Source organism: Tachyglossus aculeatus, chromosome 17 (genome assembly GCF_015852505.1).
Source record: "Tachyglossus aculeatus isolate mTacAcu1 chromosome 17, mTacAcu1.pri, whole genome shotgun sequence".
In the NCBI taxonomy this organism is placed as follows: domain Eukaryota; kingdom Metazoa; phylum Chordata; class Mammalia; order Monotremata; family Tachyglossidae; genus Tachyglossus; species Tachyglossus aculeatus.
In genome coordinates this window covers 35012693-35030459 of record NC_052082.1, presented here as the reverse complement: position 1 = coordinate 35030459, position 17767 = coordinate 35012693, and the positions used below count along the sequence as shown (strand labels likewise).

The 17767-nt window shown below is 42.9% G+C and overlaps 1 protein-coding gene across 1 annotated transcript in view; it reads right to left on the bottom strand.

The window, feature by feature from the left end:
- DNAH6 (dynein axonemal heavy chain 6) overlaps positions 1–17767 on the bottom strand; it is a 184179-nt gene that overhangs the window by 82464 nt on the left and 83948 nt on the right. The window contains exons 38-45 of the mRNA XM_038759544.1: positions 15308–15529; positions 13605–13752; positions 12449–12606; positions 9567–9698; positions 6591–6762; positions 5157–5303; positions 3584–3657; positions 396–550 (exon numbers count right to left, since the gene is read on the bottom strand). Of these exons, the coding sequence (XP_038615472.1) occupies positions 396–550; positions 3584–3657; positions 5157–5303; positions 6591–6762; positions 9567–9698; positions 12449–12606; positions 13605–13752; positions 15308–15529 (1208 nt within the window). The remainder of the gene's footprint in view (positions 1–395; positions 551–3583; positions 3658–5156; positions 5304–6590; positions 6763–9566; positions 9699–12448; positions 12607–13604; positions 13753–15307; positions 15530–17767) is intronic.

The following is a 17767-nucleotide window of genomic DNA, read 5'->3' as shown; positions in this document are numbered from 1 at the left end:
GAAAGCGCTCAATAAATATTACTGAATGAATGAAATGCTTGTACTCTACTATTTCCTTTATCTGTAATTTATTTTAATTGCCTGTCTCCCCCCACAGACTGTCAGCAAGGAACATGTCTTCCTATTCTATTGCATTGTATTCTCCAAAGCACTTAGTATAGAGCTCCACATGCACATAGTAAGCACTCAGTAAATACCACTGATTGATTGATAAGGTCCCAAATACTGTATCAGAACCAGTACTTAAACTATAGTCTTATTCTTTTGCAGGCCTGAAATATTTACTGTAAATAACAGCTGTAATGATGAGTCCTTTCAATCTTCATATTGACCTCTTAAAACAAGCAATATCGGTTCTGTTGAAACATGGCATTAGAAACTGAGTACGACAGTACCTTGAAACATGTTCTATAGCATCTTGGAAGAATACCAATTTAACTTCTTTAGAATTTGTCAAATTAAAATCATCAAGGTAGTCCTGTAGCACCCCTGCGATCTTTTCCATGTCAGTCAGATCTTCATATATTCGATCACCTTTATCTGCTCCCATCTACAGGATGATTCCCGGGAAAGGAATCGAAAAAGAGGGTCAGGGTTTGAGAGACGCACAAAGGTGATAAATTATTTTCTCTAGGGACCCTAACTGTAGGGGTTGTGTTCCTCATCTAGGGATGTGCCTGGATCGTGTTGTATCGTAGAAAGTACCAAGAGTGGATGCTGATAATGACCAGCATTGTTTGGCTGAGGGAACAAATGGACAAAATCTACAAGAGGCCAGTTTTATAGGGACACGTGCTCAGCGCCTAGAGCCATGGGCATGTGCTGGGAACTCCTGTGAGGGAGTAGGTATTAAACCATTTGGACCAGAACGAGCTGCTGTTTGGGTGTTTTCCATGCTACTTGCTGAGAAGTAATGTGGCCTAGTGGAAAGAGCACGGGCTTGGGAGTCAGAGGATCTGGGTTCTAATCCCGGATTTTCCGCTTTCCTGCTGCATGATATTGAGCAATTCATTTGATTTCTCGATGCCTAGGTAACCTCATCTGCAAAATAGGGATTAAATCCTGTTCTTCCTATTAGACTGTAAGCCCCATGTGGGACCTGATTATCTTCTATCTACAGTGCCTGGGACATAGCAAGCACTTACCAAATACCACAGTTATTTTTATTATGATTACACTCCTCCATGAAGTGGTAGCAATTAGTATACTGGTGCAATTAGAATGGCCTGGAAATGAGGAACAGGGTGACCTCATGGAAAGAGCATGGGCTAGGGAGTTAGAGAACCTGTGTTCTAATCCCAGCTCTCCACTTGCCTGTTTTGTGACCTTGGGCAAGTCACTTTCTCAGTGCTTCAGTTTCCTCACCTGTAAAATGGAGATTTAATGCCTATTTTTCTTCCCATTTAGACTGTGAGTCCCATATAGAACAGGGACTGTGTCCCACTGGATTGTCTTGTATCTATCCCAGTGTTTAGAACAGTGCTTGACACCTAGCTACCACTTATCAAAAACCATAATTATTATTGTTTGGCAGACATTCCTCAAAGATATCCTTTACCGGACTGTGGGGGACTCCTCAACTCAAGAGATCTTTCACTATGGGTAGTTCCACTATTAAAAAAAAAGGGGGAAAATAAATTACTTTTTCCAACCTGGGTTTATTTCCCCCATTGAGTATTTGGCTTTGGGCTAACAACATTGTAATCTGAATAAATACCATGCTCAAATGTTGTAAGTATTTGGTTGACTTTTTTTTAGTGGGTAGTGGATGCCTTATTTTGGCTAGAGTGGCAACACAAAGACACACTTCTGGGCAATGTTTCTGGTAGCCTGGCATAGAGAGTCAACAACCAGAGAATCTCCTAGGGGCTGAATTAGGTTCGTAAACTGTAGAGCCCACACACCAATCTTGAAATCTTCTCAGGATTCTGCAGGACAATTGCTGTGGCCTAGAGTCCCAAGAATAGAAGGAGCAGTGAAGATTGGCACTCTGGTTAGTCCACACCACTCTCTCCTTCTCCATGATGATGATGATGATGATTATACTTAAGAGCCAGTATGGGCTGAGCACCATTCTAATCACTGGGGTAGATGGAAATTAATCAGAACGGACACAGTCCCTGTCCCAAATGGGCCTCACAGTCTAAGTAAGAGGAATCAGATGGAGATGAAGGAGACGATCGTAGGAGGATACAGAACTTCATGGAGCCAACAAGAATCTAGAATTTCCCTGGCTCTTTCCACAGTCCCAGAGCAAATGACAAATAGGAAATGGATGACTATGCAACTTTGGGCCATAACAGATATTTTAAAAATAGTGAATACGAGTAAGCAATAAGTTCCAGTGGCTAAAAACAGTGTGTACTTTACCAGTCAGATCAATAAATAGAAGTAATTGTTGAACACCAAGAGATAATCTTTTCTGACACTAGTCATCTGCACAGCTATGACCTCCAGAAGTTGAAATGAATATAAGGAACTGGAAAATGATAGAGGCCAGATTCCATGTGACAGTGAATAATACTGATAATGGTATTTGTTAAGCACTTACTATGTGCTAGGCACTGTACTAAGCATTGGGATCAATACAAGCAATTGACATCCTAAAGAAGGTGAGGGCACCATGATGGCATATGGAACTACCATGGCCTGATTCCTTCATGTTTGAAATAATAATAATAAATATGATGATAATTGCGGTAATTGTTAAGAGCTTACTATATGCCAGACATTATACTAAGGCGCTGGGGTAGATACAAGCAAAGCGGGTTGGACACGGTCCCTGTCCCACCCGGGGCTCACTGTCTCAATCTCCATTTTACAGCTGAGGTAACTGAGGCATGGAGAAGTGAAGTGACTTGTCCAAAGTCACACAGCAGACAAGTGGCAGAGCTGGGATTAGAACTAACGACCTTCCGACTTCTAGGTCCGTGTTCTATCCATTACGTCATGTGTGCTCGTGCCCGAGTTTGGCCGTGTAATTCAGACTGCCTTAATGGATTTCATTCAAATACACTCATCCCATTTGAACCCAGGTCCTGCTAATTCCCAGGCCCATGTTCTATCCATTAGGCAATGCTGCTTCTCCTCAAGCCCTCCTTCCTTTCTTCTTTGGAAGGCCAAATAACTCGATTCGATTATTTCAGATTAGCATATTTTGGACATATAATCAGGAGGACTAATTCTCTGGAGAAGACACTAATGCTAGGAAAATTCCAGGGAAAACCAAGAAGAGGCAGACCAGCAGCTAGATGGATAGAGACCATAAAAACAATAACAGAAGAACGATTAGAAAGGTTGCGGATTATGGCAGAGGACAGGACGTTCTGGAGAAAGTATTTCCACGGAGTGGCTATGAATCATAAACAACTTGACAGCATATAATAATAATAATAATAATACTCATCTCCTAAGAACGGTCTAGAATTTATGACTTTGAATATGTAATGTAGGGGGAAATCACATTTACATTTTTTATTCCTGATCTTACTATTTCATTCTTGAAATTCCAGTGGGAAAAATTATCTAAATTATATGTGATTTCAAACTAAATTGTTATCAAATTAATACAGCATATACTTACTTTAATATAATCTCCAAAAATGATGGGTTTAGTCACAAAATATTCTGGTTCAACTGTGATTCCAAAATGTTTACCTACAAGTGAAGATCTGAAATGATGTATGTGCACACTATAATTAAGCAGAGTATTTAAAGCATATCAAATACCCTTCAAAATATCCACATTTATTTGCCTGAACATCAAATTATATAGAAAGATAGGCTCTATGAGCGCATTTACATTTAATCTACAAAGAGGATTCCACAGACTCAACCCTCTGGGATTGTATCTGTCCTTGAAAGGAAGAAACATTCCATTCTAAGAATACTCAGTTCTGGCTGAAGATCCTAGAACCCTAATCCTGTTGACTATCCGCCTCCTCCATTGGTTCACTATTTACAACAGGGGAATTCAAGAGGAAATCCAACTTCTTGAAATTGAATGCAATATTTTTCATTGATAAAGCACAAACCCTTTTTATTTTAATAGTATAATTAGGCCTTTCGTTCATGAACTACTGATTCTCCACGTCAAACAGGAACTCTTGACCATCAGCTTTTAAGACACTCAATTGTCTCTCACCCCATTTCTTATCCTCACTCTTCTACTATAACGCAGCCCACACACTTAGCTCCTCTAATGCCAACCTACTTACTGTGCCGCACCTCTCTCGTGCCATCAACCTCTTAAAATAATAATAATAATGATAATTGTGGTGGTAATTATATGCCGGGCACTGTACTAAGTGGTGGTGTGGATACAAGGTAATTGGGTTGGGCAGTCCCTTTCCCATATGGGACTCACAGTCTTAATCTCCATTTTACAAATGAGGGAACTGAAGCACAGAGAAGTTAAGTGACTTGCCCAAGGTCACACAGCAGACAAGTTGTGGAACCAGGATTTGAATCCAGGTCCTGCTGACCCTCAGGCCCATGTTCTATCCACTAAGCCATGCTATTTCTGCTCAAGCCCGCCCTCCTGCTTGGAGCATCCTCCCCCTTCACATTCAGTAGGATCACCATTCTCCCTATCTTCAAAGCCCCACTAAAATTACATCTCCTTCAGTCCTCCACTCCAAAGCAACCTCCTCTCTGCACTGAGTTTTCACCTCCCCAAGCACTTAAGTCCTTGTCTTAGCCCCTCGCCCCACAGCACTTATGCACATCTCTTTATTATTATTATTATTATTATTATGGTATTTGTTAAGCACTTACTATGTAACATGCACTGTCCTAAGTCCTGCAGTGAATACAAGCAAATCGTGTTGGCTACAGTTTCTGTCCTGCATGTGATTCATAGTCTCAATTCCCATTTTATAGATGAGTAACTGAGGCACAGAGAAGTGAAGTGACTTGCCCAAGAACACCCAGCAGACAAGTAGGGGAGCTGGGATAAGAACCCATGACCTGACTTCTAGCCCCATGCTTTATCCAAAGATGCAGTGGCACAATAGTTTTCCCTCTAGGGTGGCAAGTTCCAGGCAGACCTGCCCCATGTTGAACACCTCTTGTTCCAACCTTGTACCCAGACTTAAATGCCCTTCCCTCCCTGCCTCCCTCCAGCCCCCCAAACAAACAAACAAAAATATTCTTACTGGCCATTTCCGATAACATAGTGTGAAAATATTCCTTATCTTCATTGTTGATTAGCCGATCATGAAAGACTCTTTGGCATTCGTGGCAAAATAGCCTAAATATCTGAGTTTGATCTCTTATAGTTCCTGAGTCACATTGGAGGATGCCTGATACAAAAAGTTAAAAAAAAAAACCCAAACCCCTCCTTTGATGGAGCGGTTCATATTATTCTCATCCCCCTCTCCATCCCCCCCGTCTTACCTCCTTCCCTTCTCCACAGCACCTGTATATATGTATATATGTTTGTACATATTTATTACTCTATTTATTTATTTATTTATTTATTTAACTTGTACATATCTATTCTATTTATTTTATTTTGCTAATATGTTTGGTTTTGTTCTCTGTCTCCCCCTTCTAGACTGTGAGCCCACTGTTGGTTAGGGACTGTCTCTATATGTTGCCAACTTGTACTTCCCAAGCGCTTGGTACAGTGCTCTGCACACAGTAAGCGCTCAATAAATATGATTGATTGATTGATTGATTCTCATTGCCCTGGGCCCACCTCCCTCAGGGGGGTCTCACTGACCTCCCTTCATTGACTCCATTGCAGTCTTCCATCTAGCTACTTCCAGACTAAAAAGAGCCTGGGCAGTAACAAGGATGGAAAATCAGGGGAATGAAAGGCTTTAGGGATGGTGTGAAGAAGTGAAGGGAGATTTACATTTTCCTAGTTTCCCCTCAGCCTTAACCGGACATGGAGTACGACACAGGTAATTATGAGACTCAGGAGTATCTAGACACAGGAATATTAAGAAAGGGAGAATTAGGTGGCTAGGGAGATATGAAAGGAGAGATCCGGCCAACTAAGCAAGCATTTAAAATGTTAGAAAGTCAGCCAGAAACACTTTATTAGTGGTATTTGTTTGGTGCTCATCATGTGTCAAGCACTGTTCTAAGTGCTAGGGTAGATATAAATTACTCTGGTCAGACACAATCCCCAACCCACAGGGGGCTCCCAGTTTAAGTAGGGACTGTAAAATGGAAATAAAATCAGATTCCAGTTGTTTTCCAGCAAATACTAATGGGGGAACAATACCTCAAAAGCAGACGATTATGAAGCAAAACCCATTTCTTAGTTTGTGCAGCTCTTTTTTTCTTAGTCTTTTTATTGAATTTCAATGCACCTCCCTGCCTAAAAGGCATTTTATTGTCTATCTTCCCCCTAGATTGTAAACTCCTTGAGAGCTATTAAACTTATTGTATTCTCCCAAGCACTTATTATAGTGCTGCACGGAGTAAATGCTCAATAAATACTATTGCTTGAAAGGGATTGGTGTGTACTTTCACATAACGATCCTGTTTCTCTGGCCCAAGGGTCAAAGAGTGGAGGAAAGTCTTCCATTTTTTATGTTGAAACAGAAAATGAATTTCCACCATGTGCTCTACAGTACCTTGCACGCACTTTGATAAGTCTCGTAAATTAAACACATAATGAGATTTCGCAGGTGTTGGGAGAAGATCAATGCTCATTCTGTCATAAATATCAACTGCAGCATTCACAATACTTTGTGCGGTTAGCTTTACAGCAAAAGTAAAATCATACAAGAATCCACTTAAGATAGCCTGGAACCAGAAATAAAAAAAGATAAACCAGAGGACATGAATGAAATGTATTTTATCATAAAATAATTATTTCAGTCTTCTAGAGTTCAGGTTTTCTGGGGTCTTGCTCGGAGGTAGATTGAGGTTTTTTGTTTGGAGGGGTGGTGGCTTAGTGATTAGAATACTCTTCTGCCAAAAAATACCAAATGGTCCACTTAAAATACTCTACACTAAATATAGTAACTGTAAAGCATTACGCAACTTCTGGAAGAAATACTTTTACAAAACAAATCATATGCCAGGAAAGAAAAACAATTTTAAAAGCTTGTCGGCAGGTTGGCTCTGGAGCGCAAATTTGTTTGGCTTTAAAATTTTTGTTTCACAGCTCCAGTAAGTAAATATGACAACCAGAGAAACCGAGGCAGATGGAGACACAGTGCACTGCCATTGCTGTCCTTTTTCATCATTTGGCAGCTTCTCATGTATCATTCTTAGATTCTTAAAGTCTCTTTTTAGAACAAGCATACCATGGAAAGCAACTCCAAAAGAGACCCATGGGAGGGGAGTACATTGGATCCTCTTTGCTCAACTGCTTCTGGCCTCATTCCCTTAAGGGATGTCTTTACAGCAGTAGAGTCAGAGTCGATGTCAATGGATCACAGAACAAACCAGTGCAATCCTGGCTCTGGGCTGCTCACCCTCCAAAATAAATAGCCTAAGGTCAACAGAATGTGAGCCAATGCCTCCTGTGAGCCCACCTGCAGAATTTTGCCTAATATAATTTACATAGATACTTGGCTAGAGCAAGAGTCTGGAAGTCAGAAGAACCTGGGTTCTAGTTCTGGCCCCAACACTTGTCTGCTGGGTGACCTTGGGCAAGTCACTTAACTTCTCTGGGCCTCAGTTCCCTCACCTGTAAAATGGGGGTTATGATTGTGAACTCCATGTGGGGCATGGACTGTGGCCAACCTGATGAGCTTGTATCTACCCCAGGACTTAGAACAATGCCTGGCAGTCAGCGCTTAACAAATATCATAAAAAATCCACAAGTATTGGTACACACATTCTCAGAGAATGGAGACCAAAGCAGTCAAACTAGCTGTTCGGGTACAGATGTGCACTTTGCCTCTCCTGCCCCTCCCGTCTGGTCCACCGTTTGACCACTACATGTGCTGGTAAGCAATCTGTTGGCCATTAATCTTTGGTTGAGGAGGTGGAATAAGTTACAAGTATTTTTCTGGATCAATCAGTCAGTGGTATTTATTGAAAGGTTACCACATGAAGAGTACTGTACTAAATGTTTGGCATTGGATGATTATTGTGTCTTAGAAGTGTTTCTTCTGAGTACCCTTTTTATAATTCCACCATTTCACCCCATTTGGATATGCTGCTCTTTTCCATTCTCCTCACATATCCCATCCAGCAAATGTGTGGTGTGACGAACACTGGTTCAGTGGAGGTTGTCAGACTGGGTTCTGTGAATTATCATCTACAGTGGTGCCTTGCCACTTGAACAGTGGGGAAAAAGGATGGCTCTGGGAATCAGGAAACTTAGGTTCTCTACCTAGTTGTGCAAGTAGGGGAATCCCTGCTAGAGCGGGTCCATCAGGGAGTGAAGATTTCTGACTAAGGAACTGCCCAGGGTGTCTGTGAGGCAGACAGGCCCAGGAGAAACCCTGTAAAACAGCTGGCTAAGTTGGGCAACTGAGGCAACCACCTGCTGGGTTGTGGTGCTACTCCCCAGCATTAGCGTGATGGCTGCTGCCACTTTGACTTCGACTGGATACCGCACAAAAGAAACTGCTGCGTGTATTTCACAGTGTCCAGTGCCTCTGCCCCAAAACTGCTCGTAGTTGTAATGGCAGTGGGATTTCCTCAATGTTCCTTTTGCTGAGAAATGACTCGTGAAGGAGATTAAGCGCTCTGCACGCAGTAAGCGCTCAATAAATACGATTGAATGAATTAAGCAGCACACCTGTGCCTTTCTTGCAGACCTTAACTGGCAACCCATCAGATCCAGGAACTCTGCCTTTCTTCAGTGATGACTTCTTCAAGTGTTGGAACCAACGTGACTATGCCAAAAATCAGCTAGTAATTACCAACACCATTTTTTCACCGACCAAGTAGAAGATATTCTTGGATGCATCTAGCATCCAAGTGGAAGCACCTTATTAGTGATAAATGATCATGGCATTTGTTAAGCACTTAGTATATGCCAACACTTTTCTCAGCTCTGGGGTAGATACTAATTAATCAAATTAATTACCATATTTTAGATGGTAGTTTCAAAACCAGGTCTCTGAATCAGGAGGTTGAGATAAGCAGATTCATTTGTTTTCTCTAGATTTGTCCACCAACTCTGTTGTATTTGTACTCTCCCAAACATGTAGTACAGTACTCTGTGCACAGTAATTGTTCAAAAAATACCATCAATAGTAAATAATAATAATAGTGATGGTATTTAAGTGCTTACTATGTGTGACTTGTACTTCTCAAGTGCTTAGTTCAGTGCTCTGCACACAGTAAGCTCTCAATAAATATGATTGAATGAATGAATGAATGTCAAGCACTGTTCTAAGCGCTGGGGTAGATACAAGATAATCAGGTTGTCCCACGTGGGGCTCACAGTCTTAATCCCCATTTTATAGATGAGGTAACTGAGGCACAGAGAAGTTAAGTGACTTGCCCAAAGTCACACGGCTGACAAGCGACAGAGCCAGGATTAGAACCCATGACCTCTGACTTCCCAAGCCCGTGCTGTTTCCACTAAGCCATGCTGCTTTGATTAATAGAGTCTATTCTCTTAAAATCAGGTTTCTACTCACCTTAAAAATCTGTTTAAGGCTCTGCTCGGAGGGGGTTGGCAGGCACAACATACTGAAGTGTCTAATGAAGCGGGGAGTCACTGGATTCCGACCACCTCCAGGAGGGGCACAGGCTGCTGCAATGGTCACTTCCTACAGAAGGAGAAATGCAATCAAATCAAACCCAGACAAAATTCAGTCATTCAGCCACGTTGCCCATCTTCTTTAGATCTACCTCCTCTCTGACTTTCTGACTCCATCATTTCTCAGTTCTTGAACACCCTTGTTGTCACTCTCCTCCCCTCCCTCACTTCTATTTTCAAACTCTGGCTTCTCTTTTTCCTTCAAACATGCTTGCTTGTCCCCCATTCCAAAAAAAATAAACCCAAAAAAACCCAACAAACGCTGACCTCAGGCCCAAAGTCCCCTCTATTTACCATCCCAGTCTCCTGGGGTTGGTAGCCTACACCTTTCCCTGTGCCTTCAAGCATCCCAAAGGTGTGACCTTGGGCAAGACTGCTTCAAGGAACAACAATGACCTCCTTATAGTCATGTTGGACATATTTTTTTTAATGGCATTTAAGTGCTTGCTATGTACCAGGTTGGACACAGTCCGTGTCCCATGTAGAACTCACATTCTTAATCCCCATTTTACAGGTGAGTTAACTGAGACACAGAGAAGTGATTTGTCCTACACAGAGCAGACAAGGGGAGGATCCGGAATTAGAACCCAGGTCCTTTCAACTCCCAGGCCCGTGTTCTATCGATTAGGCTATGCTGCTTCCCAGATTCTTCTCTGTTCTAATCCTTCTCAATCTCTTGGACCTCTCCCTCCTGCTTGAAACCCTTTGAGCTTGACTCTGTTGAGTCTCATAAAATAGAAGTGGGGTGTCATCCTTGCCCACAGGGACCTGGGAAGGGAATGTAATGACTCTGGGGTCAAGGGGAAAATCAGGGGTCCCCCGTCCCCAACCCCTGTCTGGTGCAATTCACGAGGCTATGTGGACTTTAAATACGATTGATGACTTTTGATTCACATTCCATATCAAGAGAAGCATTCCCTTAAGAGAAGCAGCGTGGCTTAGTGGAAAGAGCACGGGCTTGGGAGCCAGAGATTGTGGGTTCTAATCCTGACTCCGCCACTTGTCAGCTGTGTGACTTTGGGCAAATCGCTTAACTTCTCTGTGCCTCTGATACTTCGTCTGTAAAATGGGGATTAAGACTGTGAGCGCCATGTGGGACAACCTGATTACCTTGTATTCCCCCCACCCCACCCCGCGCTGAGAACAGTGCTTTGCACATAGTAAGCGCTTAACCAGTGCCAACATTATTAGAAGCAGCATGGCTCAGTGGAAAGAGCACAGGCTTTGGAGTCAGAGGCCATGGGTTCAAATCCTGGCTCCTCCAACTGTCAGCTATGTGACTTCGGGCAAGTCACTTAACTTCTCTGGGCCGCAGTTACCTCATCTGTAAAATGGGGATGAAGACTGTGAGACCCCCCCATGGGAAAACTTGATCACCTTTAACCTCCCCATTGCTTAGAACAGTGCTTTGCACATAGTAAGTGCTTAATAAATGCTATCATTATTATTATATCAAAGAGAAGCAGAGTTGCTTAGTGAATAGAGCATGGGCCTCAGAGTCAGAAGGACCTGGGTTCTAATCCCAGCTCTGCCCCTTGTCTGCTGTGTGACCTTCGGCAAGTCACTTCACCTCTCAGTGCCTCAGCTACCTCATCTGAAAAATAGGGATTAAGACTGCGAGCTCTATGTGGGACGGGACCTGTGTCCAACCCAATTTGCTTGTATCCACTCCAGCGCTTAGTACAGTGCTTGGCACATAGTAAGCGCTTAACAAATACTGCGATTATTATTACAATACATAACTGGTGAAATGCACGCTACAAACAGTGCTCCTGCTGCTACCAGGCTGACAAAGGGGCACCTGAATTGGGCAAGTGACATCAGTGATCACCCTGGTTATAAAGCCTGCAGTTGCCAAGGAAATCTTGGCATGATTTGGGCCAACTTCTGGCTTTAGAGAGCCCGTGGGCGGTTTCTCGGAAAGTGCCCTAGGGCAGTTTGGTGTCCACTGTCTCAGGGTGGGACCAATCCAAAGTACTGTCTTCATTCCTTGAGTCTGGAGGCCTGGCTTCCCGTGAAATGCCAGAAGACCCTGTGAATTGTCTCTGAATCCCTGGCTGGCCTAGGAGCCCTGAAGCAGCACAGGGGTTTGAGGATTTGGCCCCTGTGGGCCCCCACAAGAACACCATCAAGGCACAAAGGGATGAACTCCAGGATCAGTGACTGCTCTTCCTCCCAAACATAGCTGTCCGCAAAGTCCAGAGACAGGAAAGCAGAGGCCCCAGAATTCCTGAACTGGGTGTCCTCTGCAAGCTCTCTCTCGGGTGGAGGGGTGGAGACAGGGAAGGTAAAGTTGTTGATTCTCCTCCTCTTATTTAAACAGAAGCAGTGTTGCCCAGGGGATAGAGCACGGACCTGGGTATCAGAAGGAAATGGGTTCTAATCCCAGCTCTGCCACATGTTCACTGTGTGACTACGGGCAAGTCACTTAACTTTTCTGTGCCTCACTTAACTCAGCTGTAAAATGGGGATTAAGATGTGAGCCCCATGTGGGACATGAACTGTGTCCAACCTGATTATCTTGTATCTACCCCAGCACTTAAGACAGTGCTTGGCACATGGTAAGCGCTTAACAAATATCATAAAACAAACAAACAAAACTTGACGATGGGAGCCTAGATATTGGTTGGTGCTGCTTTTTCCACCCCCATGGGTGAGAGAATGAGGACTAATGTCAAGAGGTAAAATGTCAGAAGGTACATTCAGAAACCGTAATTAGTGGTACCAAAGTCGTAAAAATCATTTTGGCTCTAAAAGGACCTGAATTTCCTTCCAGAAAAGTTTCTCTCTGTCATAGAATCCACCAAAATCTTGATACTGGCGAAGCAGCTCAATTGGTGGTTGAGATCCATATCGATCCAATTTAGGCATGTTTAAATCATCCACAAAAATTACAACTCTTTTGTTCCCCGGTGCTCCTACGGGAGGAAAAACACATAACTTTACTGAATTCTGATTTAATGCACGTTGTTCAAAAATTCCTTTTAAAAACTCTCATTTAGTCACACATTGATTTTCATGGAACTTCTTTTAAGCCTGCACACTGTCTCACATAATCAGCTTTATTCTCCCCCTTAGGGTCAGAATATAGGTACTTATGAGGCAGACTAATTAGTATGACTTTAGAAAGCCACAAGAGAGTATGGGCTATTTGGGAGCTGGGGACTGGAGGTGAGTTGGCTGAAGAATCCCGGCTCTGCCACTTGTCTGCTGTGTGACCTTGGGCAAGTCACTTTACTTTCTGTGCCTCAGTTACCTCATCTGTAAAATGGGGATTGAGACTGTAAGCCCCATGTGGGACAGGAACTGTGTTCAACCTGCTTTGCTTGTATCTACCCCAGTGCTTAGTAAGCTCAGCGTCTAAGTAGGAGGGAGGACAGATATTGAATCCCCATTTTACAGATGAGGAAACTGAGGCATAGAGAAGTTGAGTGACTTGCTCAAGGTCACAGAGCAACCATTTGGCAGAGCTGGGATTAGAACCCAGCTCCTTTGACTCCCGGGCCCTGTGCTCTTTCCACTAGGCCACACAACTTCACAACTGTCACAAAGCATTCTAATATCCAATCTTCTGAAACCATCTGGCTCATTAGTTAGGTTAAGTCTAAGGAGAATTCCTATCATTTTTTTCAAGCTGCAATTATATTTGTCCTGTGCAGTCGCAACCAGCAAATGTTAGTTGATTCAGGTGAGAATGAGGAGGATGATGAAGACAAAATAAAGTAGCGGTCTGCAGACAGTGAGATGTCTAGAACCGGAATCATCCCATTTGAAATATCACCTTAGAGCCATGAAGTAAGAAAAAATAGCTTAATTTGCTCCATGATTTCAGTTTTTAATTCATTAATTTAACAAATGCTTTAATTGAAAGTAGAGAATGATCAAATATTACTTTAACTGCAGCTAATATTTTTACCTAGAATATTTTTTCGTTTTTTCTCAAGCTTAGACTCGATGATTTCTTGTGTTCTTGCAGATGATGTCTGAGCAGAGAAGTTTAGGTAAACAGGCACATAGGAAGCTTCATCTTGGATTCTACTCAGCAATCCCCTTGCGACAACAGACTTCAGATTTCAAAATTAAAAAAAGAACAGTAATTGAACGTGCAAAATCAGTTGATTATTCCGAAGTTCCAGTTTAGCAGGACGTCACAATGAATCCACCCAAACAACCTAGCAGGGAAGAAACTCCCTGTACTCTGTTTCCTAATTCTTTGAAGGCAGCTGAGATTCACTTTGCCTCCACTGTAGTTTTGCTCCCTGCCAGTATAGTAGTCAAGAAGGTTTTCCTCTTGGATAAAAATCAGCACAAAGCATATTTGATTCTGGGGAAAAAGCGAGGGGTTTATGGAATTAGGGAGCACTAGTACCGAATTCCTACAGTATTGTTTTTCATGGATCTGACAACTTCCCTCTCTCACCCCACCTGACATATATAATTCCCGATTAAGGAGAACCAGTCTACTGATAGATGACATAATGTAATATTTCTGTTAATAATGGTAATGCCATATTGTATTACTGTAAGCTAAAGAATTCAGGTAGGAGTTTAGGCATCCTTAAGGATGTGTTCTGGCCCCTAGCTTCCTTGGCAGATTCTTAGAAGCTGCCTGTCTGTAAAGTTAGGTTCTTCCACACTGGAGAAGGTCGAAGAGGGTAGGGAAACTCTCGGATCTCTCACGGTGGCATTGTTATGCTCTAGAAAAGTTCTGGAGAGACAACCTAGATTAGGCTCATTGAGGTAGGTGTCTGTGGGGATATTCTGGGGTCCCAGTGGTCTTCAGCAGCAAAGTTTCATGGGCATGCCAATCTGGGGCTCAGATTGGAGACAGATCAAGGACTGTCTTGAAATCTGGGAATGATGTAAATTGAGACTGAGATAAGATATGGTGCCTTCCAAGCAGTGTGGCTCAGTGGAAAGAGCACGGGCTTGGGAGTCAGAGGTCACGGGTTCTAATCCCGGCTCTGCCACTTGTCAGCTGTGTGACTTTTAGGCACTTCTCTGTGCCTAAATTGCTTCATCTGTAAAATGGGGATTAAGACTGTGAGCCCCAGGTGGGACAACCTGATTACCTTGTAACCCCCCGACCCCCAGTGTTTAGAATAGTGTTTGGCACATAGCACTTAACAAATGCCATTATTATTATTATTGCTTCTGGGTTATCTAAAGCAATCAGGGATAACATTTCTGAGATGTAACTCTTTTTCTCCCATCTTTTATAATCCGACCATTTCAAGAGTTCGGAAACTGTCACTAGGATCCGGATGGTGGTCCAACCTATCCGTGGGTGCAAGAATCCTGGTATCCAACCTTAATGATCAATCCCCTTTAAAAGAATATTTCTTTATTTCTCTGCTTATGTGGCCTCGTGGAAAGAGCTCATGCCTGGGAGTCAGAAAACCTGGGTTCTAATTCCAGCTCTGCTACTTGTCTGCTATGTAACCACTTCGCTTCTCTGTTTCTCAGTTTCCCCAGCTGGCAAATGGGGATTAAATCCTCCTCTCTCCTACCCAGACTTTGAGCTCCATGTGTGACAGGGACTGTGTCTAACCTGACTACCTTGAATCTATCCCAGAACTTAGTACAGTGGATTATTATTATTATTGTTACATCTCTTACCTTGCCAACCCCAGTTATGCCCGTAAGCAATACAGGATGTTTGACTGCCAACAATTTTTCCATTAGATAACCGTATCGGACAGTGTCAGTAGTGGGTACAAGCATGTCAAAAAATGGTATGTCTCTGCTGTACTGGAAAGAAGGTATGATTCGTTCCCAAGGATCTAGTCGTTTGCGATCAAAATCTATACGAACACTCCACAGATCGCCAGAGCTTGGAAGCTAGGTCAAAAGGAAAGTCAAATGAGGTTAATAAAAAACAAATTAAAGCTACACCTTTAAGAAGCACTCAAATTGTTTTTGACTCACTGTTCCTGTAACTGTACAGTAGTAGTGGTATGGATGCCAACCAAATTTAGAAATTTGGTATGGAAATACCAACCTTTAGAGAGGCAGGCACAGGTGATACATAAGAAAGTTTGGTATTAAACTGGTGGTCCAGTTTTATAGCGGACAGCCCAATTTCCAGCTGGCTGGTCCCTTGCTCTGGTCTGGCTCCAAGCTTTCCTCCATTGTGCACCAGATTTCCCGCTGCTCAGGGAGGGAAACACTAAGATTCTGGCAAATGGGATCTCAAGGCACCCTCCACTTCCCCACCCCTGGCCAGGTAAATACTCCAAGATTGCATAAAATCCACATACTTATTAGAAAATAGAGGCTGTTACACTGCATTTGTGATGAAATACTTGTGAGTCACGTGTCTGTATGAAGGAGAGCTTTACCAGTTGTGTTGTAGTTTTCAAACTTCTTTAAAGCATAATATATGAATAGGGAGGCTGAGGTTAATGTCCCATCATCCCATCTGGGGTATAATCAGAAGGACACTACCTAGCCTTCCTCTTCAGCACCAAACTGATAAACTGCATTCTGTATTGTCCATGTGAGGAATGTTCAGCAGCACAGTCCTAGCTTCGAAGTGGTGCCCGGTTCTTAAATATTTCATTATCTACATCATTACAGCAAAGCAGTCATATTTGTTAAGCACTACTATGGGCGAAACACTCTATTAAGCCACTTAAAACAAAGGTCTATGGCAGTATTAACAGACCGAGAGTCAAGCTTTCACTCTTAAGGTGTGGAAATTTTGTTATACAGCTTGTGTCCCAAACATCCCTCTTCTGTTGGAAAGATAAATTGATTTTCAGAGACAGGTTTCTCAATGGGGCCTAAGGGCCCTGGTTAAGAGCAACAAATTTAGGCGGGCTGGGAGGAAAAAAACGTATTTAGCTTCCAATTCCTCTCTAAAATCCTTCCAAACACGGCAGAAGTAGACGTCACACAACACTCTGCTTTGTGGTAGGGGTTGGGAGTCAGATTTAGTTACTGCTGTGCTAAATTTATAAAGTCCTTCAAGTAAATTTTCTTTGCCTTTGCCAGTATGTATCAGTGTTGAGGCATGTATTGAAAACTGTAGCCAAGCACAAGCACATTAGCGATTAAGTCATTACTTAGTTGTTTATGCCACTCGGTAAATTGAGGAGGCCTGTGACCATATAGCTGACCTTTGTTTTTGAAGATGATCCTTTTGACGGTGCCTTGGCACATAGTAAGTGCTTAACAAATACTATCATCATCATCATTCATGTGTGTGGAGGTGGTTAAAAAGATCACAGTGTGTCTGTGGCGTTTCTCAGGGTTCCCCCTGCTTCACTTTCATCCAGAAAAGCCACCGGGACTCACTGGATTGACCGCCCTTGGACATCTGGATTTGTCCCCAGTGCTTAAAAAAGTCCTAGAGTTTTTTCCCTTCCCAGGATAGGGGCAGTTTCAGGAGTCTTCCTCAGAGGTACCCTAAAATCTAGCCCAAAGTTTTGCTGCCATCATAGTTTGACTTTAAAATTGTCCTCCAATGGCAAGGGACTCTTTTAGGGGATCTAAGGCAGCCCACCTCCAGCTTCTAGAGGACTGCTGAAATAACAATAATAATTATGGTATTTGTTAAGTGCTTATCTGCCAGACACCGTACTAATCACTGGTGGGGGGATACAAGCAAGCGTGGCTCAGTGGAAAGAGCCTGGGCTTTGGAGTCAGAAGTCATGGGTTCAAATCCCAGCTCTGCCAGTTGTCAACTGTGTGACTTTGAGCAAGTCACTTAACTTCCCTGTGCCTCAGTGACCTCATCTGTAAAATGGGGATTAAGACTGTGAGCCCCAAGTGGGACAACCTGATCATTGTATCCTCCCCAGTGCTTAGAACAGTGCTTTGCACATAGTAAGCGCTTATTAAATGCCATTATTATTATTATTACAAGCAAATCAGCTTTGACACAGTCCCTGTCCGACATGGGGCTTCCAGTCATAATGCCCATTTTACAGGTGAGTTAACTGCGGCACAGAGAAATGAAGAGGATTGCCCAAAGCCGCACAGCAGGTAAGGGGCAGAGCTGGGATTTGAACCCAGGTCCTCTGACTCCTAGGCCTGTGCTCTTTCCACTAGACCACATTTCCTCATTGCTTGTGA